We start from the raw sequence: 18,463 nt of genomic DNA, 5'->3' as shown, positions 1-18,463 counted from the left end.
AATATGGCGGTAGAAATCACTAGACCACTAGACGGCCAAGTCCGTCGAGCAAGGCGGTACGTGCGAAGCCTCACTAGCGCCACACCGCCGTTTCTCTTTTCTCCTTTCAAATCCTCACCTTTTTCCCACGTTTCACACTCATAAAACAAATACTAGTATGTTTCACTTGAAGGTGCAAATTGTTATGAAAAGACTACTTATGACAGGTCCCCTCGTTGGAGACAGATAGGTAATCCTAGCGAAAATGATAGTGATGAATAAAACTAGCTTGACAATCATCCTCGGTGTATACTTCAATAAAAACACAATTTTTCACATAGAAATAAACGATTTAACCGGCTATACATTTTTTACTAGAATCATTTCCGCAAAACTGCAACTAAATGAATCTTTGTATTTTCATAGGTGATGAGATTTCTATTGCAAGTAACGACAGACAACATTTGCTTAACAGGCATGAAATTCTTCTCAGTAACTAGAAGCCTCGTGCTAACGGTATGTATCTTAATCATAAATAGGTAATATGCAGGGTGGTCCGTAAGTAAGGCCACCTAAATATCTCTTTAGGTTATTGTGATGCAAAAAAATATTTGTCATGTAATGTGCATGGTGTCAATGGACCAATATCTGACAAGAATATTTGTTTTCCAAGATCATGTTTTTCGGAGTTATAATGATGTCTATCAATAATTGGTACTCTAAATGGTGAAAAGTATCCCACATTCTTGCAAAATAAGTTAGAAATGCTTGTACATGATGTACCACTAGATATCCGTTTAAGAATGTGGTATCAGCATGACGGTTGTTCGGCTCATTCTACACGCCTTGTCAAACAAATTGTGTATTTAAAATTTCCAAATCGATGGATTGGTCGTACTGGAATTGTAGGGTGGCCACCGCGTTCACCAGACTAATTATTAATATTAATTATAAATTTTATTATATTTAATTATTAATTATATTAATTAAATTATAACTATTAACCGAATAGTTAGAGGTCGTGCGGATATTAATTCCGAAACAATTAAAAAATCTGTACAGTCGGTCATTGCACGTTTCAGGAAATGTATCACCGCAGGACATGTTTTGAACATCTCTGAAGATGATAACTTAAGAGAAAGTGAGTGTTGTCTTAAAACGTCTGATGATCGATATGTTTAGTGTTGTAAAAAATATTTTTTTCGCATTCACAGGTTCAGAAGTCTTGGCCAAAAATATTTGACATCAATTTTATGTAAAACTTTAATTTTCGAAGGTCAAGGTCATTTGAAGGTCATGTTATTATACATATCTGAATGTATTTTACGATCAGCTACGTAATGCAATAAAAAAAATGTAGTTATGTGTCAAGAAACACCGATGACCTTGATAACTCTGAAAAAAATGACCTTGGGAAAAAAATATTCTTGCCAGATATTGGTCCATTAACACAATACACATTAAGTAAGAAATATTTTTTGCATCACAATAACCTGAAGAGATATTTAGGTGGCCTTACTTAAATGGACCACCCTTATACACGCTGCATTAGCCTATTACGAAAATCGGGATATTTAATTATACAGACCTGAAATTGTTTACCTCTGTTCGAGGTATAGAAAAAACATACATAGAATTTATTACATATGATTTACCTACTTTTCAAAAACAATTCAACTATTCGTCCTATTGCAATATTTTGTTGATTGTATTAGAATTAAACTCGAATTTGTCATTGTTCATATTTTGCAGGTTGCGGGCACTATAGTCACCTACGAATTAGTACTCGTCCAGTTCAACTCCGTCCAGCAAATAGATTCCATGAATAGTACAAATGTCTGCGAGGTGAAGTAAACGAGTTTACAGAGTGACAAAAATCGCATCTAGAATTTTCCTGTTCCGCCTAAATTTTCTATTCGCTTCTAGATATGCATATATGTGAAACATAATGATATGTAAGCTGCAGTTATATAATATTATATGGGATGAATTATCGCCATTAATTTTTTGGTTCGCTCTTCTTTCCACTTTCATTGTTTCCTGTTGTTAGATAATACTCCATCTACTAATATAATTTTCAATTATATTATCTGTCTATGAATAGAGAAAATGTTGCTTATGATCAGAAATAATCATAAACCCAGAAAGCTTCGTGCCTTAAATTTAACTACTATTTTTATTTTTCTGGATGCAAAAATAATGAACTTTTGGCGGTACGAGGCATGCCAGGCTGACGGTTGTCCAGAGACAAAAGGCCTGTGTTTATAGCACGTGCGAAACACAACAGAAACAATACAACCGTTATCGAAACAACGAATTTCGATTCGCAACGGATTTTCTGCAGTCAAGGCCATGACCCGATACGAAGCGGACGAAACTATCCGAACCGATAGTTAGAATTATATTAGTGTAAAAAACATAGTAATAGAAGGTATCGGTAGTTTAAAAAAATTGTGTTTCCGAAGTAATTCATAAACACCCCTTACACGGTCCACAAACTGATACTATTCAAAGTTGTACATGAACTTTATTACAATATCAACTAAAGGGTCTATGTACTGTTTTACTGGATATGGAAATATTTAAAACCGTATAATACATATACTTACTTAATAAAGGAAATACACAAATTTAAAATATAAGTTAATTTGTCACGGAAAGAAACGAAAATTTCGATCTGTGATTTTTAAAACTACAGCGCACCCTACCAAAATATCTCCAAAAAGGAGAAGTAGTACTTCTGATGATATATCGTTACTATAATTATATAAATCTAGTATCTCTAAAGCTTCAATAAGAAATTCACATTTTTTTTTTTTTTTTGCGTTTGTGATTTTTGACTACTGTAGAATAATGATCGTTTCGTGAGTTATACTTTAAGAAATTAGTGGACTGTATGTTGATTTGCATTGACATGAAACGAGCAAGTATGGAATGGATGTCTGGTGACAGCCGCGTGGCAAAGTGTACACGTTTTGGTTTTGTGATTAATTTATTGAGTCAGTGTGTAATGAAAACAAGAAAGTGAGCAAACCTGCAAGGTGTGAGTAGTGTGATCATACCATGTGAGTCTGAATGATAAGAACTAATGTAGAGAGCTTTTTATAATTAAGTAAATGGCCCCACAATGAATGTTTTGTTCTTGTAAGAGAGTCTGAATGAATTGAGTAGTGTATGATTACCGTGCAGTGGATGTAGAATGACTGTGATGATAATTGCAACGAGGTGGTCGTAAAGCACCTCGTTCCCTCAGATAATTAGCTCAAAGAAAAGATCGACGTCTCGTTGGATAAGTTGAGCTGGTTCTCTCGTCAGTGAGTCGAACTGTGTGTTGAGTGGATGATTTGCATTGGTGTGACCGTTCCTTTCGGCCAAAATGCACAGGTCACATAATGCTGAGTCGTTCGCGTTGAGTACTCGGTCAAGAAGGTAAAAGACAAATGACAAGATGTCTTTCCGCTCGCAGGTTAGGAAGACGGATGTGACGTCCGCACGTGACACTGGTGATGAGTGCAATTCGTGCGTTCGCTAAGTGGGGCGCACGCCACGCGCCGCTATTGGTGCGCGACGTGCGCTGAGTCGACGGTGATGATGCCGATCATAACAGATGCATCGTTCATGGCTGATCGGCCGTTACATGGTCGGTTTGTTGGTGATCATTGGGAGGTGCTGCCCTCGTCAATTGATTTGTCTCAATATTTAACAACCACTAGCACCGTCAACCAAAAAATAGCTAAAAATTCTCTAACACGTGCCCCGGTAAATACTATCAGATTTTTTACAAAACTTTTGCACGTCACTAAATAGGAAAAATAGAGGAACAATCGCATAATCCGAATTTTCCCAATTATTACTGTCTTGGTTGAAGTAGAGGGTTCACAATAAGATTTGATACGTACGGTTCTTTCTGGGTAAGTTATCAAAATGGTACATCCCATGTCGAAATCGGTCTAAGGGTAGATTTGACCTCCGTATCCTGCAATACCCTATAAACAATTCGTACTTTCCTGTTACATGAATTCGAATTATAACAAAATAGCAGTTTTTGATGATACAATAATTTCAATATTGCGAAGTAGTACTCAATTTCTGTATAGTTAGTACGCGTGACATGTAATTACACACGTGCAACACGCATTACAGAACACTATTGAAAGCGTCGATTTTAATAGGTCGACGCGCAGTAAACGACTTCCTGCAACGTTCTGACGCATATCGTGGAAAATATCATGATGTAAGGATACATGGTGTGCTCGCCCAGCAGCCTCATTTTCGTCTAATTGTAACAAAACAGGGCACATTGCAAAATATTGTCGAACAAAAATAGAAAGAAACAAGAGGAAGTTCAAAACAAGATCAAAGAAGAAATCTGATGCATTCTTAGTATCATTAAACTACGTCATTATCGAATACGTGTGGATTTTAGATATAGGAAGCACACATCATGTATGTAAGAGAAGAGAATGGTTTACTAAATTAAACCAGGTCAAGTAAACCAGGTGCAATACTGCATGCCAAAGGAGACGATAATGTAATACTTGAAACATTTGTTGGATACGAGGAACAAAATATTATATTACACGATGTACATTTTGTACCGAATCTTAGAAAGAATTTAATGTCACTTTCCCAGATTGAAAAGAAGAATAAAGAACTATTATTCAAAGAAGAAGGAGTTAGTATACGAAATACCTTATCAAAGCAGGTTATGTGCAAAGCTTGCAGGAAGAATGATTTATATATAGTGAGGGCTAAAGTGCAAACATCGTTTGAGGGTACAGCAAAGTCAACCAATTTAGGTTTACAAGATGAAACAATATGGCACGAACGATTTTGTCATATTAACAACGACACTATCAAGGAGTTGTCTAATTCTGATCAAGTCATAGAATTCAGTAGCACGAAATTAGATAAAGACACAAGTGATGCTCGATGCATTGTCAAAGCAACAAGAAGTCCTTACAAGAAATTAAATGGAAGACACCAAAGATACATGGGAGCTAATCCACTCCGTTGTTTGCGGTCCACTGCCAGTTTCATCAATTGGCGGAAGTAAGTACTTTGTAACTTTCGTTGATGACTTTCCAAGAATGGTCTCAGTGCAGTGTCTAAAAACAAAGGACGAAGTGAAAGACATTGTCAAGGATTATAATGCGAAAGTAGGACGTCAAACAAGAAAAATTGTAAAACGGTTCCGTTCTGATAACGGATTGGAATATTGCAATAAAGATTTAATGGAATGCTTTAGTCAACTAAGAATTAATAACGAAAGGACCAATGTGGAGACGTCACAGATGAATGGTGTAGCCGAACGGTTAAATAGAAACTGATTAAATTTAACGAGAGCCACATTGAAATCTGAAAGTTTACACCAGAAGTTTTGAGCGAAAGCCGTCACAACAGCCAGTTACATCAAGAATGGGGTATATACAGGGTGTTCGACAACTAGTGGGAAAAAATTTAAGGGGTGATTCTTTGAGGCAAAATAAGACGTAAATCAAGAATAACGAAATTGCGAAAAATGCTTAGTTTGTTAGTTACAACCATTTAAAAATTGACCCAAATCATGGCAATCCGCGCGCACGGAGTGTTAGCGGATCATGGCTCATCAGGGGCGTACAGTCACTTTAAAGACTCAACGACGTGCAGGAAAAGTCGGTAGAATAGCTGTTTACTTACCCCGTAGAAGATGTCGATAACTTGTGCTCGCGGTATTTGAGTCGAATCCACCTGTATCGCATTAACTCTGATTACTCGATAAAATTCGCAAGAAATGTAAATATCTTCTTACGAATATTATCGAGTAGAGAGGGTTAATGCCCCCTCTAGTTGTCAGGTATAACAATTGTCCTGTCCACGAGTATCCATGAAATTAATTCGCACATGCACGTACACCACAGAAGTCCGCGAAAATTGTCCACACACACTCAGCGATTGTCACGTCCGCGAAAAATGTTCACACACTGTGTGATTAAGTAGACCCGCGAGCTGTTCCTTCGTTGAGTTTAACACTCTACAGGTTACACAAAACTAACACTCAAAATAAATAATTTAAAACTATTTAACACTAATTTTTAACCTACACTAATTAATTTATAACAACTATTTATACTAATTTTTAACATGCTATAATTAATAAAACCTGTAATAATGTATAAAATCTACAATATTTAATAAAACTTGCAATAATTAATAAAATCTACAATATTTAATAAAACCTACAATAATTAATAAAATCTACAATACTTAATAAAACCTACAATAATTAATTTGCACTATTTATATCTGCACCCCGCGACGGAGGACAAGCTCGTCCACACAGTCACCCCCTAAATGTAAAGTCATTTAGGTATGAATGACACAAGCCGCTTACGGTCGACCGACGAAGGCGGCTTGCTACCTGAGACGGAGCGCGCCGCTGTTTATTCCTGAAATATTGAATATGGACTTACTGTATGTTTTATGTGCAATGCACATTTTATTACCACTTCGATCTTACTCCAAGTGTTTGAGGTTCTTGTTTCCGCAAAAAAATAATATGCAATTAACATGGATCAGACAAAACGTATAATGATATTAGAATGAAACTAAGATGAAATTTGCCGCACCTGCATTACGATGCATGAAGAAACTACATAAAATAAAATAAATAAAATTGTTAAACACATACATTCGGTGTAATATGAACCGTTTCTAACATAGAGTTGGCATTCGACATTGAAATTTCTTTTTACAAGTTAATGTCAACAGGGACAGCTGAAAACACAATAGGCAAGGTCTTCGTCAATGGCAGTAACACGTTACAGGCAATCCGCGGGTGGTCGTCCTGCAGAAAACAAGAGACAGTTTTATAATATCCAGACGTGCACACCCTCGGCATCGTGGCCAAGTGGCCCCGAGGCCCCCAGTGGTGTATGAGAAAAAAATACAGATGCTGCTCTAAGAATATGCGAAAAGAAACCCGACCTCCAAGACACTTTCCCATGCAGTTTTTCCTTCCCAAAAAGTATTGACCATGAAAGAGTGGAGATCGACCTATTACGCCACAGCGATCCTAACGAGGGAGGATCAGTTCAACAATATCAGTCGTCCTTTCCGAACGGTGCCCTTTACATTTTACGAGCAAATAGAGTTCATGTTCGGAAAACTAAGTTTTAGTTTATTTAGCGATTACGTAGTGATTATTTAGTAGTATCGCGTATGTCGCCGTTATAAATAGTGCAAATTAATTATGGTAAGTTTTATTCATTATTGTAGGTTTTATTAAGTATTGTAGATTTTATTAATTATTGTAGGTTTTATTAAATATTGTAGATTTTATTAATTATTGCACGTGGGTTAAAAATTAGTGTTAAATAGTTTTAAATTAATTATTTTGAGTGTTAGTTTTGTGTAACCTGTAGAGTATTAAATCCACCGGAGGAACAGCTCGCGGGTCTACTTAATCGCACAGTGTGTGAACATTTTTCGCGGTTGGGACAATCGTGCAGTGTGTATAGACATTTTTCGCGCACGTGACAATCGCTCAGTGTGCGTGGACACTTTTCGCGGAACCGGCGGATCGGCATGACAGCCGCCTGTCCTTAAAGCTCTATTCTGACTACATTTATAAAATGTTACTAATGAAATTTGGTATGCTTGCAGAGAAACATGGATGGAACAACATACATATATTTTTTCCAGATGCTTAAGAACGTGAGTAGGGGTTCATTTTTGCAAAACACAAATTTATTATACTTTTTATATTAAAAAGTTCCATCTTTTGGGATATGAGCAAATAAAAAATTTATTTTCTAAGTGTAATACTTTCCGAGACAAGAATTCTTTTATACAGTTATGTTTGGCTAGAAACACGCATTTTCATGATTTTTAATATGATATAATTTGTTATCATGTTCGCTACGTATGCCGCAGATCAGCGTCGACTGTGAACTTGGCGACACACATACGTACGACGTACGACGCATATCCGCGTCGCGCTCATATTTTGTTTACGTATGCCGCCAGAATAACAGCACTCGGCGAAAGTTCACGATTCTCGGTACGCAGCGAACACGTCTTATAACTTTGATGCCAGCAAAATGATGACATAAACTCATTATTCTTTCACATACGCTACAACATATTACAGTTTCGTAAAAATCGGAAGCCGTGCTTCCAGAAAGTTATCGATTTAGCGTGGGATGACCCTAACTTTACAGTAACTGTGACCTCATACGGGGTCACGTGGCAATGAATATGTTAATTAAAAATTTTAAATATATCAAAGGAACAATTTGGGGAAATTTTAATGGCAGGAGGTATGGAAAATACGACACTTACCTTGAGAGCACTTTTGCAGCCATCAATCCGGTTATAGTTAAAATAGGCTGATGTGGCCTTGTCACTCTTCTGACAGGAAATTGTCCTATTATTCTTCATAGCCACTAACACTATCCGAATCGGACATTTTTAAAAAAATTTATAAACGGAATCTGCTTTAAACTTTAAAATTTATACCGTAACCGAAGGATCTGTACTTCGTTCAACGAGCCAAGGCACCAGATATTAGATGTAAATCCCGGTGACCCTCGGGCAGAGGGCTGGTAGCGGGATCACGCGGTATGACCGCGACCAGCCCTGCCTATTGCCATCCCCTACAGGTGTTTACAGGGCGGGCTCTTCTTTGAGGGGGGTAGTAGCGGTGCCCCCCCCCCCCGTGACGGCTGCACGTTCCGTCCCTCCACCTCCTACCTACAGTGCCGAGGGGTCACCTCTCGACGCTGTCCTCTAGTGGGCCGACTGCGAAAAGAGGTGGTACCCCCCGTACCAACCCCTCGGCCCGGATGCCCCGCGGGCCACGCGGGGGTCATCGCTGATGTGATCGTATGAATCACGCCACCCGCTGGGCAAGCACAGATTTGGACCTGTTTTTACATGTAAAAAGATTATACAGCGTGTTACATTTAAACGCAAATGGTGAAATATCTCACGAAGGGTTGAAGGTATTAAAAAACGTTCTTACAAAAGTTGTATGATATGAGGGGGGGGGGATTATGTGATATAAATAGCTGTTGTGTGAGTGGAGCGGCAAAGGAGCTTTCAAGGTCAAGTTAAATTTTTAAAATGGAATCTCATATTTTTTTATCCATGTTGGAATAATTCTAGACGTATCGAAGTATAAACGTCTATATTTATAATCACACTTTTCACTGTATTCTACAAAGCTTACTTTAATGTGATTAGAGAAATTTACGTTACGGCGGTACAATGCGAATGCGAGACACACGTAATCAATTTTGGGCAGCACGCGCTCGTTGCATCGACACGCACTCCCCACTCCGCTCTCACCGCGCGGTGTTACGTTTGCATACAACGTATACCACAACTTTGGGATCTTTATAATAGAAGCCACTGAACGGATTATTTCGACAATTACGGAACATGTAATTTAAGTCTTCCTCCAAACTTCGTTCAAATTTCAACTCTTAATGTTAAAAATTGACGCTACAGTGATTTAAAAAAAAATTAACGCGACTCCTAATTAACTTAGAGAAAAATAGTGTGTTTTAAAATTTGTAGACAAATAGCAGTTATCGAATGGTTTACACGGCAATGTTATTCAAATTGTTTACAAGAAAAAAAGGTACCTATTCTTTGAAGCCATTCTTCGATGGTTTAATTTTAAAGATACATTTCATCTGGAAGTCTATATAGATAGTACAACTCTCAAAGAATAAGAAAATAACCACGCTGCTTGCTGTCCGACTTACCAAAGATGGAGAAATGAACTTTTCCGGAGACGCGTGTGGGATAAATTAATGGCTTTTTTTAAAAACGAGCAAATATTTACTGTTGGAATTTGGTACACCGTATGATCATAATGGAGGCCATATTCTCTTAAACAGCATCTTAGTTTTTAAAAATGTGACCGTGCGGACTAAACGACCCGTATGAAAATTTGTCGCTGAAAATCCGAAACATTCGCGGCGGTATTGTCATTTCCTCTGCACTCATATACTGCGTTTCGTTTACCCTTCACACACGTACACACACTGGCAGACGTCTTTGTCTCCTCAACCGTTGCTGTTATGGTTGACTCTAGATTACGATACGAATGTTCCAAAACCAAGAAAAAAAGGTATTATCCTTTCTAGCGAAGCGTCAAGCGAGGAACAACTAGCGTCAACCATGTCAGATCGTTTCGTCCTGTTCGACCTAATAGAACGCCCAATTTCGAAAACTAAGGGAAAAAGTGGGACAACCGAAAACATAATAGGCAAAGTCTTCGTCAATGGCAGCAACACGTCGCACTGCAGAAGTCAAGAAATAGTTTTATGATGTCCAGACTCGCATACTTTCGGCATCGTGGCAAAGTGGACCCGAGTGGTGTATGAAAAAAAAATATAGATGTTGCTCTAAGAATATGCGAAGAGAAACGCGACCTCCAAAACACTTTCCCATGCAGATTTTCCATCCCAAAAAGTATTGACCATGATAGAATGGGGATCGACCTATTACGCCACATCGATCCTAACGAGGGAGGATCAGTTCAACAATATTAGTCGTCCTATCCGAACGGAGCCCTTTGCATTCTTCGAGCAAATAGTGTTCATGTTCGGAAAACTAAGTTTTACTTTATTTAGTGATTACGTAGTGATTATTTAGTAGTATCGCGTATGTCGCCGTTATAAATAGTGCAAATTAATTATGGTAAGTTTTATTCATTATTGTAGGTTTTATTAAGTATTGTAGATTTTATTAATTATTGTAGGGTTTATTAATTATTGTAGGTTTTATTAAATATCGTAGATTTTATTAATTATTGTAGGTTTTATTAAATATTGTAGATTTTATTAATTATTGCAAGTTTTATTAAATATTGTAGATTTTATTCATTATTGCAAGTTTTATTAAATATTGTAGATTTTATTAATTAGTGCAGGTTAAAAATTAGTATAAATAGTTGTTATAAATTAATTATTGTAGGTTAAACATTAGTGTAAATAATAGTTATGAACTAATTATTTTGGGTATTAGTTTTGTGTAACGTCTACAGTGGTAAACGCAACGGAGGTACATCGCGCGGGTCTAATTAATCGCGCAGTGTGTGAACATTTTTCGCGGTCGGGAGAATCGCGCAGTGTGTGTGGACACTTTTCGTGGACTTCTGTGGTGTACATGCATGTGCGGATTAATTTCATGTATACTCGTGGACAGGAAAATTGCTGTACGTGATAACCAGAGAGGATATTAACCCTTTCTACTCGATAATATTCGTAAGAATATGTTTACATTTCTTGAGAATTTTATCGAGTAATTAGAGTTAAAGCGATACATTCGACTCAAATACCGCAGACACAAGTTATCGACATCTTCTACCGGGTAAGTAGACAGCTGTTCTACCTACTTTTCCTGGACGTCGTTGAGTCTTTAGAGTGACTGTACGCCCCTTACGAACTCTGCCCCGCTGACACTCCGTGTGTGCGGATTACCTTGATTGCGTCAATTTTTAAACGCGTATAACTAACAAACGAAGCATTTATCGTAATTTCGTTATTCTTGATTATTGTCTTATGTTGCCCCAAAGAATCACCCTTTTAAATTTTTTCCCACTAGTGAATGAAATTTCCGTATAAGGAAACTTCGACAGTTGAGGTTGCGTCACGCTTCCTAATTTTTGGATGACCACGCCGTGGGAACGGGATCCTGCTCGCCCGTTTACTTGAGAGATAACGGAAACCTAAGGGCGTTTTTCTTTTCCGAGTGCGAGTTCAGACTATTAGGGCGAGAGGTATTAAAAAAAATTCTTCGTACGTAACATACCTAAAATCAGTAGACTGCCGATTTTTATGCAAATACATATTTTTCATATTGCATATGTTTTGCGTATCTTACATAAAAGGCAGATGACTGAATATGTTACATATGGTTTGTACATATTGTTGCGACGCCATGAAAAGTACAATATTTTACTTATTTTATAATTCAGAAATAATGAATTATGATTCATAATACTTTCATGTTATAACTGTCGTATGATCAGTTTATAATAAGCCTGTTCAGTGTAATTTGAATTCATAGTCAGTAATATCGCAAAAATAGTAACGTTGATCACGTTATAGCGTAGGGCGCAACAGAAATGGATTGGAATGTTAGTTCAATTTCATCGTTTTCGGAGTGCTGATCGTTAGAAGTGGTTACTGATTTTCGTACAATGCCTGAAGCAAGAAGTGCCAAACAAGTTATAATTAACAAATGGATAAGTGAAATAGCTGATACAAATTTTATTATGGAAGGAGACATTGCTAATTGCTAGGTGTTCAATAAGCAGATTAACTGTGATAGAAAATCACAGTTGACTCAACATACAAATACTGCTACTCATAGGAGAAATATGCAGTGGTGTAATAATTCGAAAGCAAGTACAAGTAATCAAGTGCCAAGTAAAAATCAATTTTATAGCGATTTGTATCAAGCGATGGTAGCCGTAAAAATGCCTTGGCGGTGTCTAAACAATATAACGTGGAACAATTTCCTTAAAAAATATACTGATGAAAATATATCGAATGAATTCTCTCTTCGAAAAAATGATTTGCATGATCTTTTCGAATCATGTATTCAGGAGATTCGAAAAGATATTGCAGGACACAATATTTGGATCTCTGTATATGAAAATACAGACAACGCCGGCCGCTATATCGCTAATTTAGTTGTTGGAAAAATGTGCCAATCTGAAGCATCAACGCCTCATTTGCTCGCTTGCAAGCAATTAGAAAAAACTAACCATGCTACCATTGCTCGATTTGTCGATTCAGCAATTCGTGTGTTAAGGCCAAACGTGGAAGACGATTGTTATGAAAGAGTTTTGCTCCTGGTGACTGATGCAGCTCTGTACATGTTAAAGGCTGGCAGACATTCAAAAATATTTTATCCAAAAATGCTACATATAACATGTTTGTTGCACGGAGTAAATAGACTAATAGAGGAAGTACAACTCCATTTTTCTGCAGTCAACACGCTAATATCTGCAGTCAAGCAAGTGTTCCACCACAGCCAATCGTTAGAAGATGGGGAACTTGGTTAGAGGCAGTATTATTCTATGCAAAGTATTTAGAAGATATTAGAAAGGTAATCATTTGTAATTCTTCATTTAATTTTATTGTCTTATCTACATTATTACTTTATTACTAATATTATTTTTAAGTGGTATTATTTCTAAAATAAGTAATAAATTTGTTTGACGATAAAAATGCAGCATCAATTAGAGTTGCAAAGGAAATTTTCGAAAAGGAAAACTTAAATCAAGATTTGGCATTTATTGAAGCTCACTTTGGTACTCTCCTGGTAACTGCATCAATGGAAATAATTCATGAAATTGCTAAAAATGTGGAAAGCATACCCGGTACTTTTGGAGAAACAATTAAAGAGAAATTCAATCGTATTCTAGCAAAAAATCCTGGTTACGATTCACTATCTAAATTTGAAAAAATTTTACCAGCACGATACCAGAGTAAAGTTAAATATGTACCAATCACATCTTATGACGTAGAGAGATCATTTTCTGTTTACAAATTAATTTTCTCTGACAAACGATACCATTTGACAGTAGATAATCTCAAAAAAACGATTATTGTATATTGTAACGTTAATGATGATAAATAAAATAACAATAAAATCAATAATACTTTATAAATCTACATGTAATACATGTGTAATATATGTACATACCTAGGATATATATCCTGCATACTTTCTGTATATTTTGTGCATATTTTCTGCAAATTCTCTGCATATTTCCTGCATATTTGTTGCATATTTGGATACATTTTAGCTGCATAAAAATCCGCAGTCTACTAATCAGGAATAAAAATAATGTGTTTATTTGTTTATGCTTGAATATGTTTAAGCATATGTTATAAATTTGTTTATTAAAGGGAACTGTTATACTAAAATCATAATCTTACACATACGTTAACTAACATACACATTTGGAAAAATGTAATTTTTAATCAGAAAAGGAAATTCATTTTTTAATGTCTCTTAAGAACATACATACATTTCTGTTTAGTTTCTCCTTTCAAAAATTAGTCTATTATATTAAAAAACATTTATTGAAACATTTGCTGCTTGGTTGGAATTATATACGTATAAAGATAGTTTTCAATATTAAATTATTAAATAAATACGGTTATCTTCTATGAATTGGTCATATGGTAATGTTCGTAAGAGTTTAGCGCGAGATTTTAATGTATTTCTAAATAATTTAACTTCTTATTTATATTAAATAGGTAAAAACCTTAACATATTTCTTAATCAATTTCAATACTGTGTTACGCGGTAAGGTGTATTGTATAATAAGTATAAACGAATTAGAAAACATTAACTATTAAATGTATATAATGCTTACAAACAATAAAAAAAACATACTGCTTTATAATTTTGTTCTCAAAAACTGACATTTTATGTACAGAAAAAAACAAAATTTTTTGCGGAAGATTTTATCTGGAATCCTTTTTAAAATAATTACAAAAATTAATTAAAAACACATTCATTTACAATTAGTAGATGCCTACATACCATATTTATTACAATTCATGGAAAATGTAACTTCGTAATACTTTTTTTTTTCTAAATATATACAAACGTATAAGCATAATGAGAATAATTAAAAAATACTGATTACTCAATAATTCTGATAATTATAAATCTAACAAGGGCTAATACATCTCTGGAATGTCATTCCAACGTGTCTATTGAACTGCCATATCATTTTTATAAATGTACGAAATATTTCCGTCTTATAGCCGTAAGTGATCAAGCTGTGAATTACGTTTCGTACCTTAAATCTAAATGAAAAATAAATATCACTATTATTTCAGGAAATAATGTAACACTCCTAACAGTGTTATTCTCAAATCATGAAGCGCGTAAGAAAAAGCGGTATTATTTACGCGGTTACTCCGAACAATTTGACATCATCTAAACAAGGTCCTCCTAAGACATTGAGAGTGGGAGAGGTGTGCGGTGTCCACCCCTCTTCTCGCTCCATTCGTCAACACAGGTGACTCCGTCGTTTCGTCGATCATTCATAAAGCTTACCTTCGAACGGCCAAGCGATACAGAGTCCGTGAAACGTTCGGTAGCGTACTTTTACAAATCTTCTCCGACCGTTAACCACATTGTTCGCGCGAAACAAAATCAAATAGTCGCGCCGAATTCGGTACATCAAGTACACCGAGTTTCAGTAACAAAAAAATAATCAATTTAATACAGTTTTCGCGATTGATGTCGTATGTTCACAAACATCGTCGTGGTAGATACTTGTGATAGACTCGGAACTGCGTCGATTTTGTAGAAATACGACGGAGGAATTAGTATTCGAAATACTTTCCTAAAAAATGGGAACGTACCTCAGACTATGGACGATTTATCTGTTGATAAAACTGTCGTGCGCCGGGAAATCGGTGGACATACTGACGTCCGATAGACTGAATACCTTGGAAGAGGAGGATATTATTCGAGTGTTCTCCCGTAACAAAACCACCTCGTCCTCCAATTACACAATTATTCAGCTGATCGGCGACCTGAGGAACCATACGATCGAGACCAGCGAACAGACATGGAAACCCCGGATGTTCAATGCTCATAACACCAATCTTCTCTACGGTGAGTTTTGCCGAGCACGATCCATTATTCCGCGATGAGATTGTTGAAATTGTTAATTACGAACGCGACTGTATGTTATGCTTACAAACGAAGGTCAATTAATTAAGAAAGTGGGAAACATTTATTATTATTTTTTTTGTTATATTTCTGAAAAGCAAAGAGATACTAACGGTTTTATTGTCATTAGCGTTCTTCGGTGAATCACTGAGCAATTGACGATTGAAAACGAGAATTTCCAACTTGGAGAGTGTTAAAAATATAAATGTGAATATGTATAATTAGATGGGTTTTTTATTGTTCGAAAAATATTATTTTCTTACATCATCATGTCAGTTCAAAACGGATAACCACTTCTTTATGGATGCGTCAATAATAATGGGTCCTACAGTACTTTGATGTTCGAAAAACTTTGTCTTCAATTACTATATCGATACCGATTTCTAATATGCATACAGTATATAAAATACATTTTTTTACATGAATTAATTTTAAACTACCTGTTGGTAGTTAACCAAATATTACTACTTGAATCATTCAACGGGTATGAATAAAGGCGAAAATACATAAAGTTATGTAATCATTATCGAGTATTTGTTTGGTAATAAATTATTATTGTGTAAAATTAAAATTAAAATTATTAATATTATAAATTAGGCATCAGAACATCATTGATGATCGTATACAGTGGAAAAATTAAATTTTAATGACATTACATGATAGTCGTGATATTATAGGACCTTAACATCAATGACATCCTACTCATCCGTTTCCTGCTTCTTTCAACTATTGCATGTGTCTCCAAAAATAAATCCGTTTACTGTCATATATACTTCAATAAGTTTATATTTATAATAAAGAATGTATTCCATGAAATCTTTCAAAACTAGATTATTATATCAGTTATTAATTGTCTATGATTATACATGCGCATTTATGAAATGGAATTTTTATTTATTAATATAAATAAAATTATACGCAGAATATTAATTATTATAAGATAGAAGCAATCAGCATGATTAAAAAGGTAATGAGTGTCTCTAACTGATGTTACAAACATAATCTAGCGGCATTTGTAAATTTAACACCATCATTGTTCGGTGTTCCGCTTTAGTCACTAACGATATAAAAATTAAGTAGATTATTTATATTAGTTGATACGTTAAAATTCATCGAAATTTGAATGAATAACAGGATACATAGTTCATTTTGTTTCGAAAGTCCAACAACTACGGGTCATTCCACGCCAAACGGATCACTTTTGTACACGATGTCTGGGATTTTGCTAAAATTGAAATATGTTTAGCTATGTATGTATAGACACTGCGAGGCTTCCTCGCGAGGCTTCCTCGATCAAGTTACCTCGCGTCTTAAAGAAAAAGGAAACTATAACACTTAAAGTAAACATTCTTGCTGGTATTTATTAGTACATATCTTAAAATCATAAGAAAAATTGTTTGTGATGGTTTTGTCCACGTGGTCATAAATAAACCGCAAGGCTTTGAAAAACGAAAGATTGAAGAAGTGGGGACGTAAAATCTGGAGATACGGTTATGTGGAGTTACGAATGCAAAGTTTTTCTTTAGTTTTAATTTAATTAAGTTTTTCTTAAATATTGAAACTTCGATAATTGGTGCATGTTTAAAAAAAATGTACCGAACTATGGTGTTTTTCTTTGGTCAAGAAAACTGAATAAACAAGAATTGCGTGGACCAAACCTATTGACCGTAGGTCATACCATAAAGAATGTAATTACGAACCAAATGTGTTTCGAGAAAAATGGGTTTAAAGTTTTTTTTTTTATTCGTATGCATACGAAGTTAAAATTATGGCACTAACGTTTAATCAGCGATTCATGCTCCATACAGTAGTCCTTGCGAAACACGGTTTCACTTCCTCAATTTGCTACTGTAAGTCCGATTTTTCTTTTTTTATTATTTTTGAGTGCGAGCTTTTTCGACGCTGCAATGCTCACGCGCCTTGCTTGCTTGATAAGCTCTTCGTCGCACGCCTCAGCGTAAGGAAATGCACAAGGACCAACATTGACTCCCATTACAAATAAAAATTTCATTAACGTAGAGCATCATTCGTTAAAAATACATATTGACGCCCAGGGGCAATTTCTAACACATTTCTACAATTGAAAATATGTTTAGGTGCGAACTGCCACAAAGTACAATTGTAACTTTCGTTACTGATTTGAATATATCACCCTAAACATCGTTTCAATAATTCTCCTTCAGTCAAGCTTTCAAATATTAGCTGTATTATTTGTTGAACAACTTGATCCGACCGTCTCTCCAACTTATGGCTGTAGAACCTTTACCTTTAAGAATTTCGACTTAAAATTTTTACAGTACCTATACTATTACAAAAAAATTGAGTTTTTGAAAATTTTACATCAGAATTTTCCCTTAAATAGAATACTATGAGGCAAGCAAATGAAGCAGGTTGCTGCTGCAGCGTTCGCATTGATGATGATTTACAGAACTTTGAAAAATAAAAAGACACAAAGACGAAAACGACGATGACGAATCAGAGAATTAGTCTGGCTTAGGTCTAGGTTACTAATAAAGTTGGATTGGGTGGATAACGTTGGGGTTAAGCATCCCCGGGTAATGCCACCCCTAGCCCCAATTGCGGGGCTTTGCGAAAGCTAGTGCGCTAATGAGCCGTGCTTGTGGCCTTGGAGGGGGGGGGGGATACCGAAATCCCCTCTCCCAGGAGACAATGTGCAACTAATCACTAATTACTAGGTCTGGGTGTCAAATGCAAGGCGTTTGAATCAGTTGAAGATACCGTACAAAACTTTATCCGCATGGCAATGACTGGTTTCGAA

General features: G+C 35.8%; 1 protein-coding gene across 1 annotated transcript in view; it reads left to right on the top strand.

The window, feature by feature from the left end:
* The first annotated feature begins 15,359 nt into the window (after positions 1-15,359).
* LOC107190614 (nose resistant to fluoxetine protein 6-like) overlaps positions 15,360-18,463 on the top strand; it is a 51,791-nt gene continuing 48,687 nt past the window's right edge. The window contains exon 1 of the mRNA XM_015579450.1: positions 15,360-15,627. Within this exon, the coding sequence (XP_015434936.1) occupies positions 15,360-15,627 (268 nt within the window). The remainder of the gene's footprint in view (positions 15,628-18,463) is intronic.

The sequence above is a fragment of the Dufourea novaeangliae genome, unplaced genomic scaffold (genome assembly GCF_001272555.1).
Source record: "Dufourea novaeangliae isolate 0120121106 unplaced genomic scaffold, ASM127255v1 scaffold204, whole genome shotgun sequence".
Classification (NCBI taxonomy): Eukaryota; Metazoa; Arthropoda; class Insecta; order Hymenoptera; family Halictidae; genus Dufourea; species Dufourea novaeangliae.
The sequence above is the reverse complement of the archived record's forward strand: the minus strand, read 5'-3'. Positions and strand labels throughout refer to the sequence as shown.